This window comes from Eretmochelys imbricata, chromosome 1 (genome assembly GCF_965152235.1).
Source record: "Eretmochelys imbricata isolate rEreImb1 chromosome 1, rEreImb1.hap1, whole genome shotgun sequence".
NCBI lineage: Eukaryota > Metazoa > Chordata > Testudines > Cheloniidae > Eretmochelys > Eretmochelys imbricata.
In genome coordinates this window covers 199,881,763-199,899,541 of record NC_135572.1, presented here as the reverse complement: position 1 = coordinate 199,899,541, position 17,779 = coordinate 199,881,763, and the positions used below count along the sequence as shown (strand labels likewise).

Here is a 17,779-nt window from a genome sequence, read left to right as displayed (position 1 = left end):
ACCATCAGCAAGTTTGCGGATGACACTAAACTGGGAGGAGAGGTAGATACGCTGGTGGGTAGGGATAGGATACAGAGGGACCTAGAAAAATTGGAGGATTGGGCCAAAAGAAATCTGAGGAGGTTCAACAAGGACAAGTGCAGAGTCCTGCACTTAGGACGGAAGAATGCAATGCACCGTTACAGACTGGGGACCGAATGGCTCAGCAGCAGTTCTGCAGAAAAGGACCTAGGGGTTACAGTGGACGAGAAGCTGGATATGAGTCAACAGTATGCCCTTGTTGCCAAGAAGGCCAATGGCATTTTGGGCTGTATAAGTAGGGGCAATGCCAGATCGAGGGACATGATCGTTCCCCTCTATTCGAGGCTGGTGAGGCCTCATCTGGAGTACTGTGTCCAGTTTTGGGCCCCACACTACAAGAAGAATGTGGAAAAATTGGAAAGAGTCCAGCAGAGGGCAACAAAAATGATTAGGGGACTGGAACACATGACTTATGAGGAGAGGCTGAGGGAACTGGGGATGTTTAGTCTGCAGAAGAGAAGAATGAGGGGGGATTTGATAGCTGCTTTCAACTACCTGAAAGGGGGTTCCAAAGAGGATGGATCTAGACTGTTCTCAGTGGTAGCAGATGACAGAACAAGGAGTAATGGTCTCAAGTTGCAGCGGGGGAGATTTAGGTTGGATATTAGGAAAAACTTTTTCACTAGGAGGGTGGTGAAACACTGGAATGCGTTACCTAGGGAGGTGGTGGAATCTCCTTCCTTAGAAGTTTTTAAGGTCAGGCTTGACAAAGCCCTGGCTGGGATGATTTAATTGGGGATCGGCCCTGCTTTGAGCAGCGGGTTGGACTAGATGACCTCCTTTCCAACCCTGATATTCTATGAAGTACCTGTGATTTAATTACTTCCATAATTTATGCTCCTTCACCATGAGAAACCAGTGACACAAACACATCTGCAGCTCTAGCCACTTTATTCAGTTTCACAGTAGTGTCAAATGACAAGTCAAATAGGAAACAGAAGAAAGCTGCAAACACCATCTTGCTAAAACAAAAGAGGGCACATTTTTCAGATTTGGGTTTCTAAAAATACCTTTAAAAAAATGGCCTGATATTCAAAGATTCTGAGCACCTTTGAAAGTCAGTCCACTTGGGGTTTGCCCATTGGTTTAACTTTAACTGAATTAGTAAACCAGGTTAACTAGTGCAAGTCTCTATGTGACCATTCATACCTGTTTATGCCTGGTTTCAATTTGTCAGTGCAAACTAAGCTACTATAAGCCAGGTTGAAGTAAATATAATAGTGCCACACAAAGCTACACCAGTTTAACTAAGCTGGTTTAAGATCAGACCTTTAGCTAAACTGGTGCAGCTTTATTTAGACCAAGCCGCCTTAGATACTTGGACCTGGAAAGGGTGAGAGTCTGTCACTTGTTCATACTGAGTAGTGCTTTACTCCTCAAGTAGTCCCTCTGACATGAATGGAGTTACTCAAGGAGTAAGGTACTATTCCACATAATCAAGGGCTGGGGAGAGAGGGGCTTTGAATGCATCCTGGATTTCAGTGCTTAACTTTAGACACCCGCATTTAACAATGTTGGATGTTCTTCTGTGAGAGTGTAGAGCGCAGCATGTCAGAACTTCCCTCTTTTAGTAAGTGTTCTCTACAATCTTTGCCACCATCCCCTAAAAGCCTCAGAGTCAGCAGTTAGTGAAGAACACTTTATCTCAGAAGTACATTCATGTAAATAAAACCTAGTGCAAAAATTAGTATATAGATGGATTTCCTCCTCTTTTGGGTCAGCGCTTTGCTTAAACATATGTTTTGCTCTATTTTAGTGGAAAGGTGAATTTTAATACATCTTCGAGGATTTTTGATCTACAAAGCACATTGATAAAACATTTTTTACACTGCAGTCTTGATGGCTGGGATATGATTAAAGTAAAAACACCTTCCTTAAAATGTATGGCTTCATTATTTTATCTGTGCAGTCTGTCTTTAACATAGCTCTGCTTGGTAGGTCTGAATAAAGGCAAGGTAGCTAATCTTCCTTAGTTTGCCCAGAGTAAAATGTTTCCTACCTGCTTTCAGTGGATTTTCAATGTGTTTTTTAAAGCAACCACCACTCCATGGAATTGCATTTGTCTAGTACATTTTTAGGAACGCAGGGCCAGATTTTAAAAAGTTATTTGGGCACACAATCGAATTGTGTGCCTAACTCCCACTGAGGTCAATGGGAGTTAGGCACCAAAATACCTTTAAAAATCTGTCCCTTAATGAAAAATAACTGTGATATAAAGTATTTGAAACTGGATTTAAAAAGAGGTTTAATACGCACCAGAACAGAGACACTCATTTAACTGTGAAACAAATAAGAACATTATTTTTAAAATGTTAAAATTTCCTGTGAATTTCCTAACAGCAAGCAGTGTAATTTAGGGCACAATTCACCTTTAGCTTGGAAAACACTAATTCTTTAGGGAAACATTTTATAGTATTTTATACCACTGTGTGTTTAGACAAATTGAAACAGTTACTGAACACATCAGTTGGTCCTACTAATATCTCACGTACCCACCACAAGGCAACAGACAGAGAAAAGTGTGCCAGCTAGTGAAACACTTCACCAACATGCAAAGGACGACAAGTTTACAACATTTTTAAGGCACGTGAGAACATCATAATTCCAGACAGGAACTGCCAGGCCATGGCAGTTTGAGTGAAATGGTTGGTAAGACTTCATATTGTTTGCTTATAGTTGAGCATCCCCCTCACACTATTCATCAGTGCACCCAGTCTTTGGGATTGCGCAGGACTTCCAGGATTTCAGCTTCTCTGGACTTCTCTGGTGGCGTGTGCATGTACTGCCATCTGCAACACAACAAAGAGGGAATACAGCTATTAGAGTCTGGCTGGCTGGACACCACTTGTCCAAAGCTGTGTTCTGATTGGATGTGGATGGCTGGGCCTTTCTGTGGATGCATAGTCACACACAACTGAAACTTCATCTCCAGTTAGGAACGCATATTCCTACGCCCATTATATTCAACGGCTTAGGTTTCAACTCCCCTCTTGCCCCAATACACCAAACTGCAGCATGTGGTCCTTTCACCCACTGCTTAGCTCATTGTCTAGCGTCAAAGATAAATAAAGAGCTCTGCAATAATCCAAGGTTAAAAATGAAGGTAAAATAGTCCACTGAGCAACAAGCTGCTGCTGAAACGGCAGGGAACCATAAAAGTGTATGGGGGGGCTGTGGAAAAAATAGTTAAAGATATTCCAAGCAGTAGAGAGTATTTAACCTTTTCCATTTTCTCATTCTTTTATTAGGAACTACTTTTCAGGTAGTGAAGGGAAGCAGTTTCCAAGTACTTCAGCATATAAAATCAGTCCACCCCAGCAACATGCTGGTTTCACAAAAGTAGGATTGGGGAGTGATATATGGTCTGCAGGTACGTATGAGGTACATTTACTGCTGCCAATACCTGGCCAAGACTGGACAGCAGGAAAGAAAACAGTGTTCTAGCATGTGAAAAACATGTAACTTTTCCCTTACCTGGCAGTCAGTGGCAGAGACATAAGAATGCTTTCAATCCTAGATCCTGGCGTTGCAAGGCCAAACTTTGTACCTCTGTCATAAACAAGATTGAACTCCACATACCTATGGGGGAATAACACAGACACAAAGGGTTAGCACAAAAACAAATTTATTGTCACATAGGTTGATGTTTGCAAGTAGCAGAAGGCTGCAAACAATAGTGCGTTTCAGTCTCCTTGACCCTGAAGACACCAGAACAAAGAGCACCAGTTTGGGGACCAGCTGTCCCACTGCAGCATATGTGTAGGAATGAATATGTACCCTTGTCCCCCTGTGAACAACAACAGGAAGCAGAGACTTTTACTGCACTCGCAGGCATCACAAAACGAGAACGGGAGGTTTCCAAATAAGTCAAATGAATTCACTGTCAACTCAGTGACTCAACAGTGAACGTCTACGCCATTCTTGAACAACTTTTTGAGAGAATATTGGAACCAACCCTGCAAGCCACAGACCCAGTTCACCAATAACCACAAAGGCAATGCACAATATGCAGTCTGGTTAAACTCTCAATAGAAACTCTTCACAGTTACAATCTGAAGCCATATTTGCCTCCTAAATAAGATACAAGATGGAGGCAGCAAAATCTTTAGCAAGTCTCCAGATGAAGTTTTCTAATGAAACAGCTACTTAATAAATTTACAGCCATCATGTTCTGGGCAACCTTTCTGTCCAAAGGGGCCACGTGCCCTTACAACACTGATCTTCCCAGCATGCAGTTCTTTACATAACAGGGGACATTTTCCAAAGGAGCTCATCCAGCTAGACTCCCTTTTGACTATTGTAAGGCTCTGTGGTGGCCCTGTCCTATAGCTAATAGGGAAAGGGTAAACAGTCTCCCTCTGAGAAAGACCTGCAGCTACCCAGCACTTATACAAGGATGTGTAGGGCAGAGTCAGCTGCAGGGAATTATAAAATGCCCAGCATCCCAGAACAGTGGCAGAGTGTGTGAGGCAGGGGATTTGGGAAAAGGAAGCTATGTTGTTCAGTAACACCTGCCTCCCAACCCCACCCCAGCCCCCACTGCCAAAACTTGTCTGAACTCTGTCCAGGCTGTACTGGGCTTGTCCTGCCCGAATTGCTGGGCTAAAACACCCACTCAAAATTCCAAGCATTGACCCCAAGAGTAGCTATAGACAGAGATTTAAAAGTAAAAGCTATATAAAAGACAAGAACTTCACTTCATGATTTAAAATACAGGAATGAGGTAGCACCTGCCAGTGCAAAAGTGGACACAACTCTCTTGTACAGAGTTAAGAAAGAAGGGAATTAAGATAAAATTTTAGTGGAAAGCATTCAAGACAGATTACAAAAAGCTCAATCCCCACCTAAACGCTAAAGCTCGGAGACACTTCCTGAGGCACATGGTGTATTCCATAAGTAGTGGTCAACATGCAGATTGGGACACCTGAAGCACTGTTGTGGCCCAGCTGTCTCTGTTATTGTTCTTTGCCTCAGCCCCTCAAATGGGAGAGTGCAGGGACCCTGCGTGGCACAGAAGCAGCCACTCTGCTTTCACCGTCTTGCTCCAGCATTCACGGCACTGAAAAGAGCCCCTACAATTCAGAAGTGGCTATCTTAACAACCAGACACTTTAAGAGAGGGACAGTGAGGGGTGGGACTCCTTATCTTCATGCAGAGGAGTGAAGATAACCTAGCCCAAGGCTCTGCAGGGAGATCAAACAGCAGCCTAGTAGGGTCTTGGCTGCAACCTAATGGAAACCCATTTTCCCACAACCCTCCAGAGTTTGCCACAACCATTCTATGGGCCTGATCCTACAATGCCCTGCTCATGTGAGTAGTCCCATTAAAGTAAGTAGGATTGCTCAGGTGAGTAAAGGCTGTAGGACAGAGACCAAAACTCAAAGGCAATCTTATTCTTTTCTATATCTTCTATATTCGTTTACTGGTTCATTCACTTTCTTTGAAGAAAGGGAGGAAGCCGGACAATAAGAAATAGCAATAAATGCTTTGAATAGAAATGGTGGAGTAAAAGGAGGAAAGAAGTAAGTACCACAGCAATTAATAATAGGATTACAGCTGACATTTACAAGGGATTCTCAGTCCCTTCAGATTTCTTATGCTACAGAGAATTTCTAAGTCAACAGAGAAGGAGTTTTGCCAGAGCAAGGTATTTAAGGAGTGCCATATAAGCAGTAGCTCCTTCTCATTTTGTATCTAGTGACAAAAGCCATTTGAAAGCCCACCTACAATATTATCCTGCAAGACATCTTGCCTCACTAAATTTCACTATCATAAAGATGGGCCTCTTCTAAGGTGAGAGAGAAATTAAAAAGGAAAGGTCTACATAAAGCACTTTATTACTTTTAAGAAATGCAGGAAATGGATGGCCTGATTTTTCCTAGTCTGTATTATTATTTACCATTGTCCCCATACTCACCTCATTACAGAACATTAAAACACAAGCGCTGTACCAGTAGGGATGGCCAATTTCCTCTTAGTTTAAAAACCTCATGTTTTAATAATGAGCATCATTGGCAGTGCTCAAGAGACTCTCTTTGAACTCGAGAGTTCCAAGGATTTCAGACTATGCAAAAGAAATCTCTTAAGGCAAAAAATACTTTATTCACTATGATACTCAGTTTGTACTGGCAAAGAAGTATAGGATCCTATACTTCTAAAATGGAATTAGCCTGAAGTCCTTTAAAAGGTTAAAAAAACCAAACCAAACCAAAACAAACACCCAAAAAAAATCCAACACAACAACCCTGAAAATCCTACTTAAGTTGGTACAACTGCATTTCTTAGGTTTTTTTTTTTTTTTTTTTTTAAAAACATAACTTTGTGAATCTGCAAAGATTCAACGTGGGAATGTTACAAAAGAGTTCTTGGAAAAACTTTTCCAGACACATGCAAGTTTCCCTAGTGTCATGACATAGAGGAACCAGTCTCACTTTCTCCTTTTCCCCAACTCCACTATGTTACATTTGGTTCCTGCATTACTCACCTCCCTCTGCGAAGCTGTTGCCATAACTTTTCCTCTGGTGTGAAAGAGTCACGGGAGTGTTTCTTCACAATGGGAACATAGCAAGGCACAATGGCTTTGGCACAACTCTGCACAAACTGAAATGCTTCTTCTTTTGAGGGAGAGTCCAGATCATCGAAGAATATGCCCCCAATCCCTCTTCGCTCTCCACGGTGCTTGATGTAAAAGTAATCATCACACCTGGAAGAAGCAACAACCAGACGTCAAGGCTAGTGCATTAAGTTCAGAGTAAAACAATCAAAACCCCAGACATTAGACAGGTGAAAAGCAGATGAAAGGTCAAATCCTGCAAGATACTGAATGCCCTCTTTGCCCATTGGCTTAAAGGAAAGCTAAAGGTGCTCAGCACCATGCAGGACTAGGCTCTACATTAGCTGCCATTAAGGGTTAAATCATACTCTCAGTATAAAGAAGCATAACACTGCTTATCTTAAAAAGAAAATCTGCTACTGCACATGTACACACAGGCATAATAGCAGATTTTGAAATACGTGGCTATGTATGCAAACATTAGTCTTCAAGGCTACAAGTCCACACCTTTCACCTTACCAAGGAAACTGGGGGAAAATCTTACCAAGGTACATCTGACAGATCTCTGTAGCACTTGTTTCCAGAGCTGTATAAAAATTCACATTTTATTTTGTGGAAGATTGCACACAAGTTTTTGCCATTTCACGTTCTCCCTAAAAAACACTTTCTCCTTTGCAATTTTACTAGTTTCTTTTAAAAACACTTGAAAGATTCACAAATCTTAGCAACATTTGCCCATGAAAGCAGGCCCAATTTCAAGTTTGAGACAGAACGAGAAAGTCTTAGTGTCAGGCTGTGCATTTTGAGACAAAAAGAGGACAGTATCTCCTTTTCTGAGGGTTCCTCCAAGGAGATCCCGTCTCTCTCTCTCTCAGTACTAGAATCTCATAACATCTGCCCGAAATGGCTGCTCTCAAGCAATAAAAACAAAAATATGGGGCCATACATGCACTGAGATGGAGAAGTTACTGTAAATTGAAAGACATTTCTCTTTGGCTGGGAGAATCAGCTTTTTATTCCAAGGTGGGTGCAGAGTGAAACTTAGGGAATGTCTACACTTACCTCTAGAGCGATTGATCCAGCAGGGGTTAATTTATCGTGTCTAGTGAAGACGCGATAAATCGACCGCCGAGCGCTCTCCTGCCGACTCCGGTACTCCATCAGAGCAGGAGACAGGCAAAGTCGACGGGGGAGCGTCAGCTGTAAACCTACTGCAGTGAAGACACCGTGGTAAGTAGCTCTAAGTACATCAACTTCAGCTACGTTATTCACATAGCTGAAGTTGCGTAATTTAGATTGATTCCCCCCCACAGTGTAGACGAGGCCTTAGAGAGCCAGTGGGACAGTGTGTGAAACTCAACAGAAGAGCATAGAGTACAGTATAAACCTGATGAGACACTTTGGACAGAAATTAGCACAGCAAGTATAAGTGCGAGCTTTTCCATTTGAGAAAGTTGGGTTCAGGGGCAGCACGTATGTCCCTAGACAACTGCTTCTTAAACCAAACACGAGTGTTGGGCTGTTTGCACAGGAAGGAAGTGATTCATCTCCCCTCCTCATGGGAGGAGAAGGAGTGTATTCCTTCCTGAGGCTGCCTTCTGAGTAAGGAACAAGGAAGTGCATGCTGATTCCACTAGATTCTCTCCTCCCCCCTGCATACATATACATCACTTGATAATGAGTAACGGTTGTACAGCCTTCCTTGTGGATATCTGTCAACACTTTAAGCAGACATACCCCACACTACTGGCTATCCTCAACCTCTGTAGCTTGCTTGAATAGTTTTCTCATCTAGTAAAGGAACTGTAACAACCTGTACAGAAGCACTTGGATATAGCCTACTATATAAGAGATTCCTCGAAGAGAAGATCATCACATGCACATTAACTAGCGTGCCTCCTAGATAACAGCAAAAATGAACTCACACCACCCACTTTATCTCTCACACTCAGACAAAGGCTGGCAGCTTACAGAAAGAAGTTACCCTTCCTCTGGATACCATAGCTTGTGGCAGATAAGACACTGGATGCAGAGCAGCAAGCAATCCATTATGCTTTAAGACTAAAGGGCGCCATCAGCTATGTCTTCCAAAGTGAGAGAGAGTCAGTTTAAATCTGTCTTTAAGTGATGTACAGCTGAACTTCCAATGCAGTTGTCATTGAAAGCTGCAGCTGTTTACAAAGCAGGATGCTCCCCTTGCATGCAGCAAGGACAAACTCCTTTCCCTCCTTGGCCAAAAAAAGCACCCTAATTAGTTCTGAGTAATATAATTTAACCCAGTAATTGGCTGCTTTATCTGACAGCAAAGATGCTGGGGTGGGATTTTCAAAAGTGCAGTGCTATCCCAACTGATCCCACTGAAGTCAATAGGAGTTTTACTACGGATTTCAGTGAGAGCAGAGTTAAACTACCTCCGAGTCCTTTTGACAATTGCACCCGAGGGTCTTGCCCCAACGAGGAAGAGGAATTGTTTAGGAAGGGCTAACAAGGTACAGGATATCTGGGAGCAGAGGGATGAAAAGAGAAGCAAGTTTCTTAGCTTGAACCATAAATAAAATGTTTCTCACCAGAGAGCTCTGTGGAATAGTCTCCCAGGGGAAGGCATGAAAGCCCAGTTGCTTGAGACATTCACAAAAGAGATTAAATTGGACAAGGCACTTTTGGTCTGCAATCCTCCATTGGCAGGGAATGGACAAGGTAAACCAACAGGTCTTTTGCAGCTCTGAATGTCTAAAATTAAGATGCCACATTGTGGCTCCTCACATCTAACACTATTTCATAAAGACTAGAAGAAAGTTGTCTACGGTTTTGCTTTCTGACATTCCCTCCCTCCTCTACCCCTGCCAATACCTGTATCTCTGGCTACTTTCCCCCAATCCCTCCCTCCAAAAATACAAAATAAATAAAAATATGCTTGAGTAGTGTTATGTTACAAGGAGATATAGATGGTCTTGTAATTAGGGCACTGGAATGAAGGTCTAGGTTTAATTGCTTAATATCTGTAACGTGCTTTGAGATGCTCATATGGAAGGCAGCAGGCACGACTGAAAAGCATTGTTATCAATAAATAAAGCAGCTGGCAATTTCACTCATGTATAATTACAATTGGGAATGTTTTTGCAATAGAGGGCGAGTGTGTTCTTTAGAGTTATATCACCTAAACCCTGCACAAGTTACATGTGTCAGACATTGTGCCATATTGTACAGTATTATTTATTAGGAGACAGGTCAGCAACAAGTAATATTATGCAAACAGAGCAATTAAAAACATTATTAGTGCAAACAGACCATATCATAGTAGAGAACTCTCTTTTCAATGAAGAGCAGCAAGCAAATTAGTTTGTGATTCTACAGCAGTCACTCCCTTCAGAGGATCTCAGTTCTTTTCAGGGTGTAATAAGTTAACCCTTACCATCTATCTCACAGGGGCATTTATTTTTTTCCTCTATTTTACCAGTGGGGAAAAATGAGACACACATATGTTAAGTTACTTGCCCAAGCTGACACAGGAGATCTATGGCAGGGACAGGGATATGGGGTCACACAGCAACTCTGGAAAACAGGCTACAAGTATCGATTTATGAGCCCAATTTTAGACACTCAAATTTGAGATATTGTCCCATATGAATAATGGAGATCTCCAAGTGCTTTACAAACATATCTGGTCAAATTTTACCCAGATACACACTGGCAGCTCCAGCAGAGGTTCACTGGGAGCTGCTCATATATATCTCAGAGGGCAGAACATGGCCCTGATAAACCAGACTAATTATATATCACTCTCAGATGCTTAACCAAGATTCCCAATAGCTTTGTGAGGTGGGCGAATGACCAACTTAAAGCAACAGCATTAGCACGGCCTGTTGTGCGATACCTCTTCCTTCCCACAAATGAAAAAAAAAAGAAAAAAAATCTGACCCAAAGTAAACAATTCAAATACGTCTCCCCACACATACCACTTCTTGTACTTGGGGTACAGTTCTGGATTATGCTGATCACAAGCTTCCTTCAGAGTTTTGTGAAAATGAACAGCATCCTCTTCATTCAAGTAAGTTGGAGTCAGGTCTGTTCCACCACCAAACCACCACTGCTTAGTGCCTACAAAAGACAGACATGCAACAACTGCTTTATTTCCAAACACAAATGATATACAAGGGTAGGTGTCAGATACAAACTAACAATTGCAACTACTTTCAAACATTAAATTCAAGAGTACCTAAAAGTAGCACTGTAAATGCTTAGTTTAAACTAATATTATATGGGTGAAAATGACTCATGAATCCTGACAATTATTAAATAAACCTCCAAGCAGGAAAGTTTGTACAGCATTATATCAGTTGACCTGACTACTGCCCATTCTCATGTGGTATCAATTGCACAAGGTTAGTCTTTTATAGTTATTATCCTGAATGGGCTTACAAAAAAAATTCTCTCAGGTTTGTAATGATAGTCAGGAGCCACATACAGTATATTAGTTTAAGTTAACCCTGCAGCAGGAAGGGAATGAGCAGGGAAATGAGTCAATTCCTATAAAAAGTTGTTTTGCAAATTGTGGTCCATGGACCACCGGTGACTGGTCACATGGTGTCGCTCCTCCTTGAGTCCTATTGATAAATTTCATTAAAATAAAGTTAAAAATAATCTCAGTACTTTCCTAATATTAGTTCTGTCATGAAAGCAATTGATGTAGTTGCAACAAGGAAGTTATGGGACAGGGAGGGGAGGGAAAATAGGTGGTATGATAGTGAATGGAGAGGTGGTCTCTATGAGACACACTGCATTAAGATGGGGTCCACATCTGGAAACCCCTGCTCTACAAGGCAGTAAGTTTCCTCTATATCTATCTATCTCCAGGCAGATAAAAGTTATGGCAGAAGAATTTTATATGAAATGAGGTTTATTTACAGAAGTGGCAGGAGGCAGAGCTTGTTTAGATATATGTACAAGCTCTAATTCCTGCCATTTTGTGAATAAACCTCATTTCATATAGAATTCTTCTGCCATGACTTTTATCTGCCTGCATATTTTAGAGTGCACAGTCACATTTCAACATTTTCCATGCCCACCGTTTTTAAAACACAGAGAAGGACAAAATCAGTCTGGTCTGCAGTGATCAGTCATGGAAAAGTATCTAGGAGATTACTGGCATTTTTCTAAGTATTTATGTTTTAGTGTAGTTTATTGACAAACAATTATAACATATACATTATATAACCACATTAGTCAGAAGCAATTTACAAACAGTAATTAAGTTGCAAAAACCTGCAAGATAGATACAACTATTACAACTATTTTACAGATACATAAACAAGAGTTCAGAGGTTAAGCGACTTACTCAATGCTACACAACAAATTTGTGGCATAGCTGGAAACAGAATTAGAAGGGTTCGTAATCCTGTGCTTTACCCACTAACTCACGTTCCATCCTTAAAGTTTGACTCCATATTTGTACACACTCCAGAACATTATAAATCTTACCGTCTGCTTCCTCAATTTCAAAGTATCTGTAGTTGAAGTGTATAGTTGGAACATGAGGATTCTTTGGATGGATAACGGAGCTTACACCCATGGCACAAAAAGGCAATTTACCTAGACAGCAACACATACATAAAAAGCAGTAGTTAAGAACGGGAACAATTTACACGCAGCACCTTTTATCCTGAAGGCTTCCAAACTACGGCTCCAATTCTGCAACTGGCTCTGCATGGTGTGTCATTGAAGTCAGCATGTCTACTAGACGGGTCTGACCATAGGAGCTAGCTGAAGAATCAAGATCTAGTGAATGCTGAAATGCAGTACACAAGCACAATACCAGCTCTTGCAATTTTCTCCTCCAAACAAACAGCAACATTTGGAATTTGAGAAATGCAAAGCAAGCTCAAGTTATCAACAGTGAGCTGTCATTTATGACAGTGTATTTATGGTCAGAAAAGAGACCCAAAAATAGCAGTGTAAATGCTTACAAGCTTGCTCCAGGTGCATCTTCCAAGTTATGCTGGTTTACTGCAGTGACAAAGAAGTATTACTAAGACCGCATGGAGACCAGGAGAAACTGGGTTCTATTCTGCCTTTTGTTTCAGCAACAAAACAACTCAACAAGTTCTAATTGACATGGGGTAGGGGAGGAGTTCCCTTTAGTTCCCTTAGAAAAACAGAAACCTAAATTGTACTTTTGTACTGGGGTTGTGTGTAATGGAACAAGATTTTTATTCATGAACAAATATGAGATGAAGGCAGAATATGGAATACTATGACATTTTTACTGGATCCTTTTTTGACTTGAACTACACTTTAGTGTTACTGCAAGGCTAATAGGAGCCAAGAGTTAAAAAAATTCTTCTGGCAAACATAACATGCCATCATATTAATGAATGTTGTTTTCACCTTGAGGTTGTTTTAATAGTCCACATACCTTTTCCTCTTTAATCTGGATTTTGTAATTGCTCAAACAAATTTGCCTGCACTTCTTTTGTCCTCAAGATAGAACAACAAGACAAGGGAGGTGAAACTTATTTTGATATTCAAATCTTTGGAGATTTGAAAGCTTCCTAGGTGAGTGTTCATGTTTAGAACCTGTCATGCATGCTATAGGAAGAGTTGTAGAGCACTGAGAAGAGAAACAATTTAATTCAGAAATGTGGCCTTCTTCAAGATCCGTTTGATGGGGTAAGGCAGTTTATAAAAACATAGGTAAGAGAAGTTTGGACTTATTTGTCTCCAACACAATAATTCACTGTAGGTTCAAATAGGTTTTAAGTAGCACATTTTACCATTTTTGGTCTTCAGAGTTTTCCCTCTGCTTCTCATCTGTTGTACTGCTTCCTCGGAAAGATGCCCAGAAACTACAGAAACATTGACGCCTGCCTTCTCAAAGACGTTGCCATCCTGGAGCACACAACTGATACCACCACCACCTGTTAAACACAAGCCCAGGAAAGTTTTGGTCTCAGAAGCATCTTATTCTGCCAATTCTTAACACTGACTAATAGAGTACAGGTGACCATTAGGTCTTCAAGAGCTATCTTGACTCCTTTGCTTACCTTGAATAACTACAAATGATGTTGATGATAAAATTATCTAGTTCTTTTACAGATCCACCCCTATTATTTGACAATCACCTCTTGAAGCAGTGAATTTTACAGGCTGACCATAGATTGTGTGAAGTACCTAGAGAGCCCATGTATTCGGTCACTGGAAACACAGTGAAGTCTGGAGTTACTAGAACCTGGCTAGAAACAGAACTATAAACCAGACTCACTTGTAACTGTGAATAGAAACAAACAGCCAGATTTTGACTTCAGTTGTGCAGCAGAGTTTTCGCCATAAAAAACCCTCCCGATGACCCAAGTTACATAAGTGGCAAGACTAAATGGTCAGCTTAAGTACCATTAGTACTCTCTTCTGAATTTGAATTTGTTTTAAGCAGTTCCACATCTCCAAAGTGAAACCAAAGACTGTAATTAATATCACACTTCATTCTCAGTCATTCATTGTCACTCATTAAGGGACACATTTTATCAAAACTTCTCATTTTAAAATACTATGATTGCTCCAAATCAGTTAGAAGCCTTGAAAAATCCATTCTCACTCTCCCACTTGTCAGCAGGAATAGTGAAATATTCCCTGGCAAGTACGGGGGCTTGTACAGAACTTAGTTTCATTTAAAACAAAAATCTAGCTCTTATGATTGTGAAGCGAATCTGTGAAATGTAAGGAGAATTCAGGAAGATTACACTTGACTTTCAGACAGCTTCTGTACTTCTGATGAAGTGAGCTGTAGCTCACGAAAGCTTATGCTCAAATAAATTGGTTAGTCTCTAAGGTGCCACAAGTACTCCTTTTCTTTTTGCGAATACAGACTAACACAGCTGCTACTCTGAAACACGGCTGCTTCCACAGCTATTCATAACTTTCCAGAGCAGCAGTAGTCTTTGAATAAGAAGGCTCCATTCAGCTTCTCTGCTGCTATTCAGAACCCTGAATGGAATAACAAAACTGTCACAAACCATGTCAGTTTCACACTGCTGCTTGGGAAAACAATGAGGAACCATATATGCAAGTACTGGAGTTGTTCAGGAGAAAGGGAGTAGGAATAAAGGAGGATTCAAAATAAACCTCTCTTTTGCCTCCAGCAGTCAGGAGGCTACTGAGAAGGGGTAGGTCTGGGGGAAGGGGGCAGATGGAAAACAACAACTTCTTGCAATTCAAGGAAGAGGCATCTTCACATTTATCAGACACCTACTAATCAAAGGCAAATACAGAAGATAGAGGTCCCCCCCATCAAGCAGGGTACATGGAAAGCATCCTGGTAGAAATCCCAGCAACCCTTCTCTTCCCTGGAGCTGGAGAGGACTCGAGATAGAGCCAGACTTCTCACTAATACCTTTATTCTGGACTCACTGGTAGGGCCTAGCCTTCTTTTGTACAGTAGGTTTGTTTTTCTATGTAGTATGTGTCTGGTAAATTTTTCAAGCCTTAACCATTTATATCCTCCCTTTTAGAATCTGTGTGTGACTGTGAGAAATGCCCAGAATTTATGCCTTGGAGAGTAGAGGCAGAAATGTGGTATCTACAAGAAAAGCAGCATAATAAAACAGAATCTGTCCATACCTCAAACAACTCTACCCCGTTTGGCAATAACTGATGACTGCAATATTTTACAAGAGAATTACTCAACTGCTTTTTGGCTTAACATAACACATTTTATTTTACACTGGGTGGGAAGTGATTGCTTAATTGCTAGAAACACAAAGACCTGTTCCTAGGAATTCCTAATTTATTTTCAGGGTGCAGCAGAGCTCTGATATTGGAAAGGAAAGAGGCCAGAGGAAGGGTCAATCAGATACAACATTCTCCAGATGATGCACACATAAGCATGCCTCCTTTTGGCACCCCTCTTTTTCTTTGACCAGTGGTAATGTGATGTGCGGATCTGTCCCTGACGGATCAAATGATTAACACCCGGAGGACCCGCTTCCCACCCTGCTCATGACAAGCTGGGAAAGCGTAGAAGAGAAACAATCCCCTCCCGTATCTTAGCGGTCGGCACGATCTACCCAGGGTGCGGCTTCACCGTGGGTTTGCGGTCTGATCGCCCACCTGTCAACTTGTTGTTATACCCGGAGTACGTGCGGCCGGGCACAGACACCCTGTAAGGATCCTCCGGTCCGCCCACCATGCGTGCAACTCACCCCCCAGGTGCGCGCAGCCAGGCTCCCACTCCGGGCCCTGCACCCTCGGCCCCGCTCCCCGGCCCGCTTGGCTCGTCACCTTCTTTCCTCTCCCACCGGTCCACGGTGAAGGCGGCGCCGCGATCCACCTGGGCCAGGGCGCGGCACACCTGGCTCTGGGTCTCCATGATCAGCATCTCCATGCGGCTCCGCACGTCCTGCCGCCGGCTCCGCAGCTCCCGCAGCCCGCTCACCGGCGGGGCCATGAAATCCCCGCAGCGCCGGGACAGCTCGTCCTCGTCCTCCGCCGCCTCCCCCAGGCTGGGCGCCACCGGCTCCCGCGACACCATCTCCGCCCGCCGCGCCAGCCCCAGCCCGGCCAGCGCCGCCGCGGCCCCCGCCAGCCCGGCCAGCAGCGAGCGCCGCCCGGGCCGGACCCCGGCCCCGCCGCCCGGGAGGCCCCCGGCGCCGGAGGAGGAGCTGAGCCCCCTGCGGGAGGCGGCGCGGCCCCAGGGGCAGCATGGACGCAGCGCGCCCCGGGCGCCCCCAGCCCCACGCAGCAGCAGCGACATGGCAGCGGCAGCAGCCGCCCGCAGCCCCCGCGCGCCGCCTGCGGCAGCCAGCGGCGCTCCGAGCACGGCATGCCGGGAAATGTAGTTCCGGTGCCGGCCGCTCCCGCCGCCCAGGGCGCTGCGCCGCACTACAGCCCCCAGCAGCAGCGGCGGCAGCAGGGAGGGGCGGGGGAGAGGGCTGCGGGCCACCCTAGAACGATGGGGCGGGGCGTCTCGCTCGCGCCGGACTTGGGCTGCGGGGGCGTCTGAACCCGGCGGGTGCTGCAGGGTTTGCGGGAGAGGGGCAGCGTAATCAGGCGCGTCCGGCGTCCCCAGCAGCGGGGCTGCAGAGTGCGGTAATCCCCACAGAACCGCTCGGTGCCTGGTGCAGGGCAGGGGGTCAATCCCCCCCCACCCAGCGGTTGCTGCCCAAGGCAGGGCTGCCGTAGCGTTCACACGAGTGAATATTGTTCTCACCTGCGAGGTGACAACGGGCGTGTGAGCATTCGTCCCCTGAAGACTTGGAGGCTGCGGAGAAGCGGCCCTTGAGATCAGATCCAGAGCGTGCCCCCTGACCAAAACTGATGCCACGCTAACTGAATGGCTCCTCCAACCCTCTGTGGGGTACGCTCTCGGAAGTCTACAGCAGAGCTTTATAATGTATCTTACAAACAAATCAACTGATCAGAGAAAGCCGACTGTCAATGGTACCGATCTATCCTGGATGCTGAGAAAAGCAACTTTTACTTGTTACTTTATTCAACTGTCCTGTGATTTCCCAGGGACAAGAATTTGGCTGCTAAAATACATAGTTTGTGTCAACCCAGTTTTAATAAAAGTAACTAGAGTTTTATATCTCTGAGTTACATCAGAAAAACTTTGAAGTAATTTTTGAATTCACTGAGAATTCGGATTACTTACTGTTGGCTTAACAATAGCAAGTGCATCTACTGGAGCCCTGCACTGCTTTTTGGTGAGCTTTGGTGGCCCAAAGAATTAGCTAATTGGGCTATGACTATAAATTGTCATTCTTTGTATTGAAGTAGTCCCTACAAACCATATTGTGCTAGACACCGTACAAATATAGTGAGAGGCAGCCCCAGCCCCGAAGAGTTCACAATCTAAATAGACAAGACAGAAGTGGAGTGACTTGCCCAAGGTGACACAGCAGATCCATGGCAGATCCAGGAATAGAACCATCCATAGTCTTCTGATGCCTCATGCAGTGCCCTATTCACTAGATTCTGTATGTGTCGCACAAACTATTCAGTCACTACCATCTGCTGGCGTTTTTAATTTGAACCTCCAGAGATGATGTAATCAAGTATATTTTAGAATGTTAAGTTCACAGTTTACTAGCAAATTGCTATTGTATATTAAATGCAAAAGAAACAAACAAAAAAACCCTGTTAATTTTGTTAAAG

At 43.4% G+C, this 17,779-nt stretch overlaps 1 protein-coding gene across 1 annotated transcript; it reads right to left on the bottom strand.

Annotated features, from left to right (window-relative positions):
• Positions 1-955: 955 nt before the first annotated feature.
• Positions 956-16,415, bottom strand: CPOX (coproporphyrinogen oxidase). The gene is made up of 7 exons (XM_077821755.1): positions 15,905-16,415; positions 13,405-13,548; positions 12,113-12,223; positions 10,591-10,732; positions 6,566-6,784; positions 3,556-3,660; positions 956-2,870 (listed from the first exon to the last, which is right to left on the bottom strand). The coding sequence occupies exons 1-7, from the start codon at positions 16,374-16,376 to the stop codon at positions 2,783-2,785; spliced, it is 1,281 nt and encodes a 426-aa protein (XP_077677881.1). The 5' UTR covers positions 16,377-16,415; the 3' UTR covers positions 956-2,782.
• Positions 16,416-17,779: the final 1,364 nt, after the last annotated feature.

Excerpts from the sequence above, each read along its gene's own strand:
- CPOX (XM_077821755.1), bottom strand. The coding sequence starts at position 16,376 with ATGTCGCTGCTGCTGCGTGGGGCTGGGGGCGCCCGGGGCGCGCTGCGT. Across the intron at positions 3,661-6,565 it reads CAACAGCTTCGCAGAGGGAG|GTATGTGGAGTTCAATCTTG; the intron begins GTGAGTAATGCA and ends ATTCCCCCATAG. Across the intron at positions 2,871-3,555 it reads TCTCTGCCACTGACTGCCAG|ATGGCAGTACATGCACACGC; the intron begins GTAAGGGAAAAG and ends GTTGTGTTGCAG.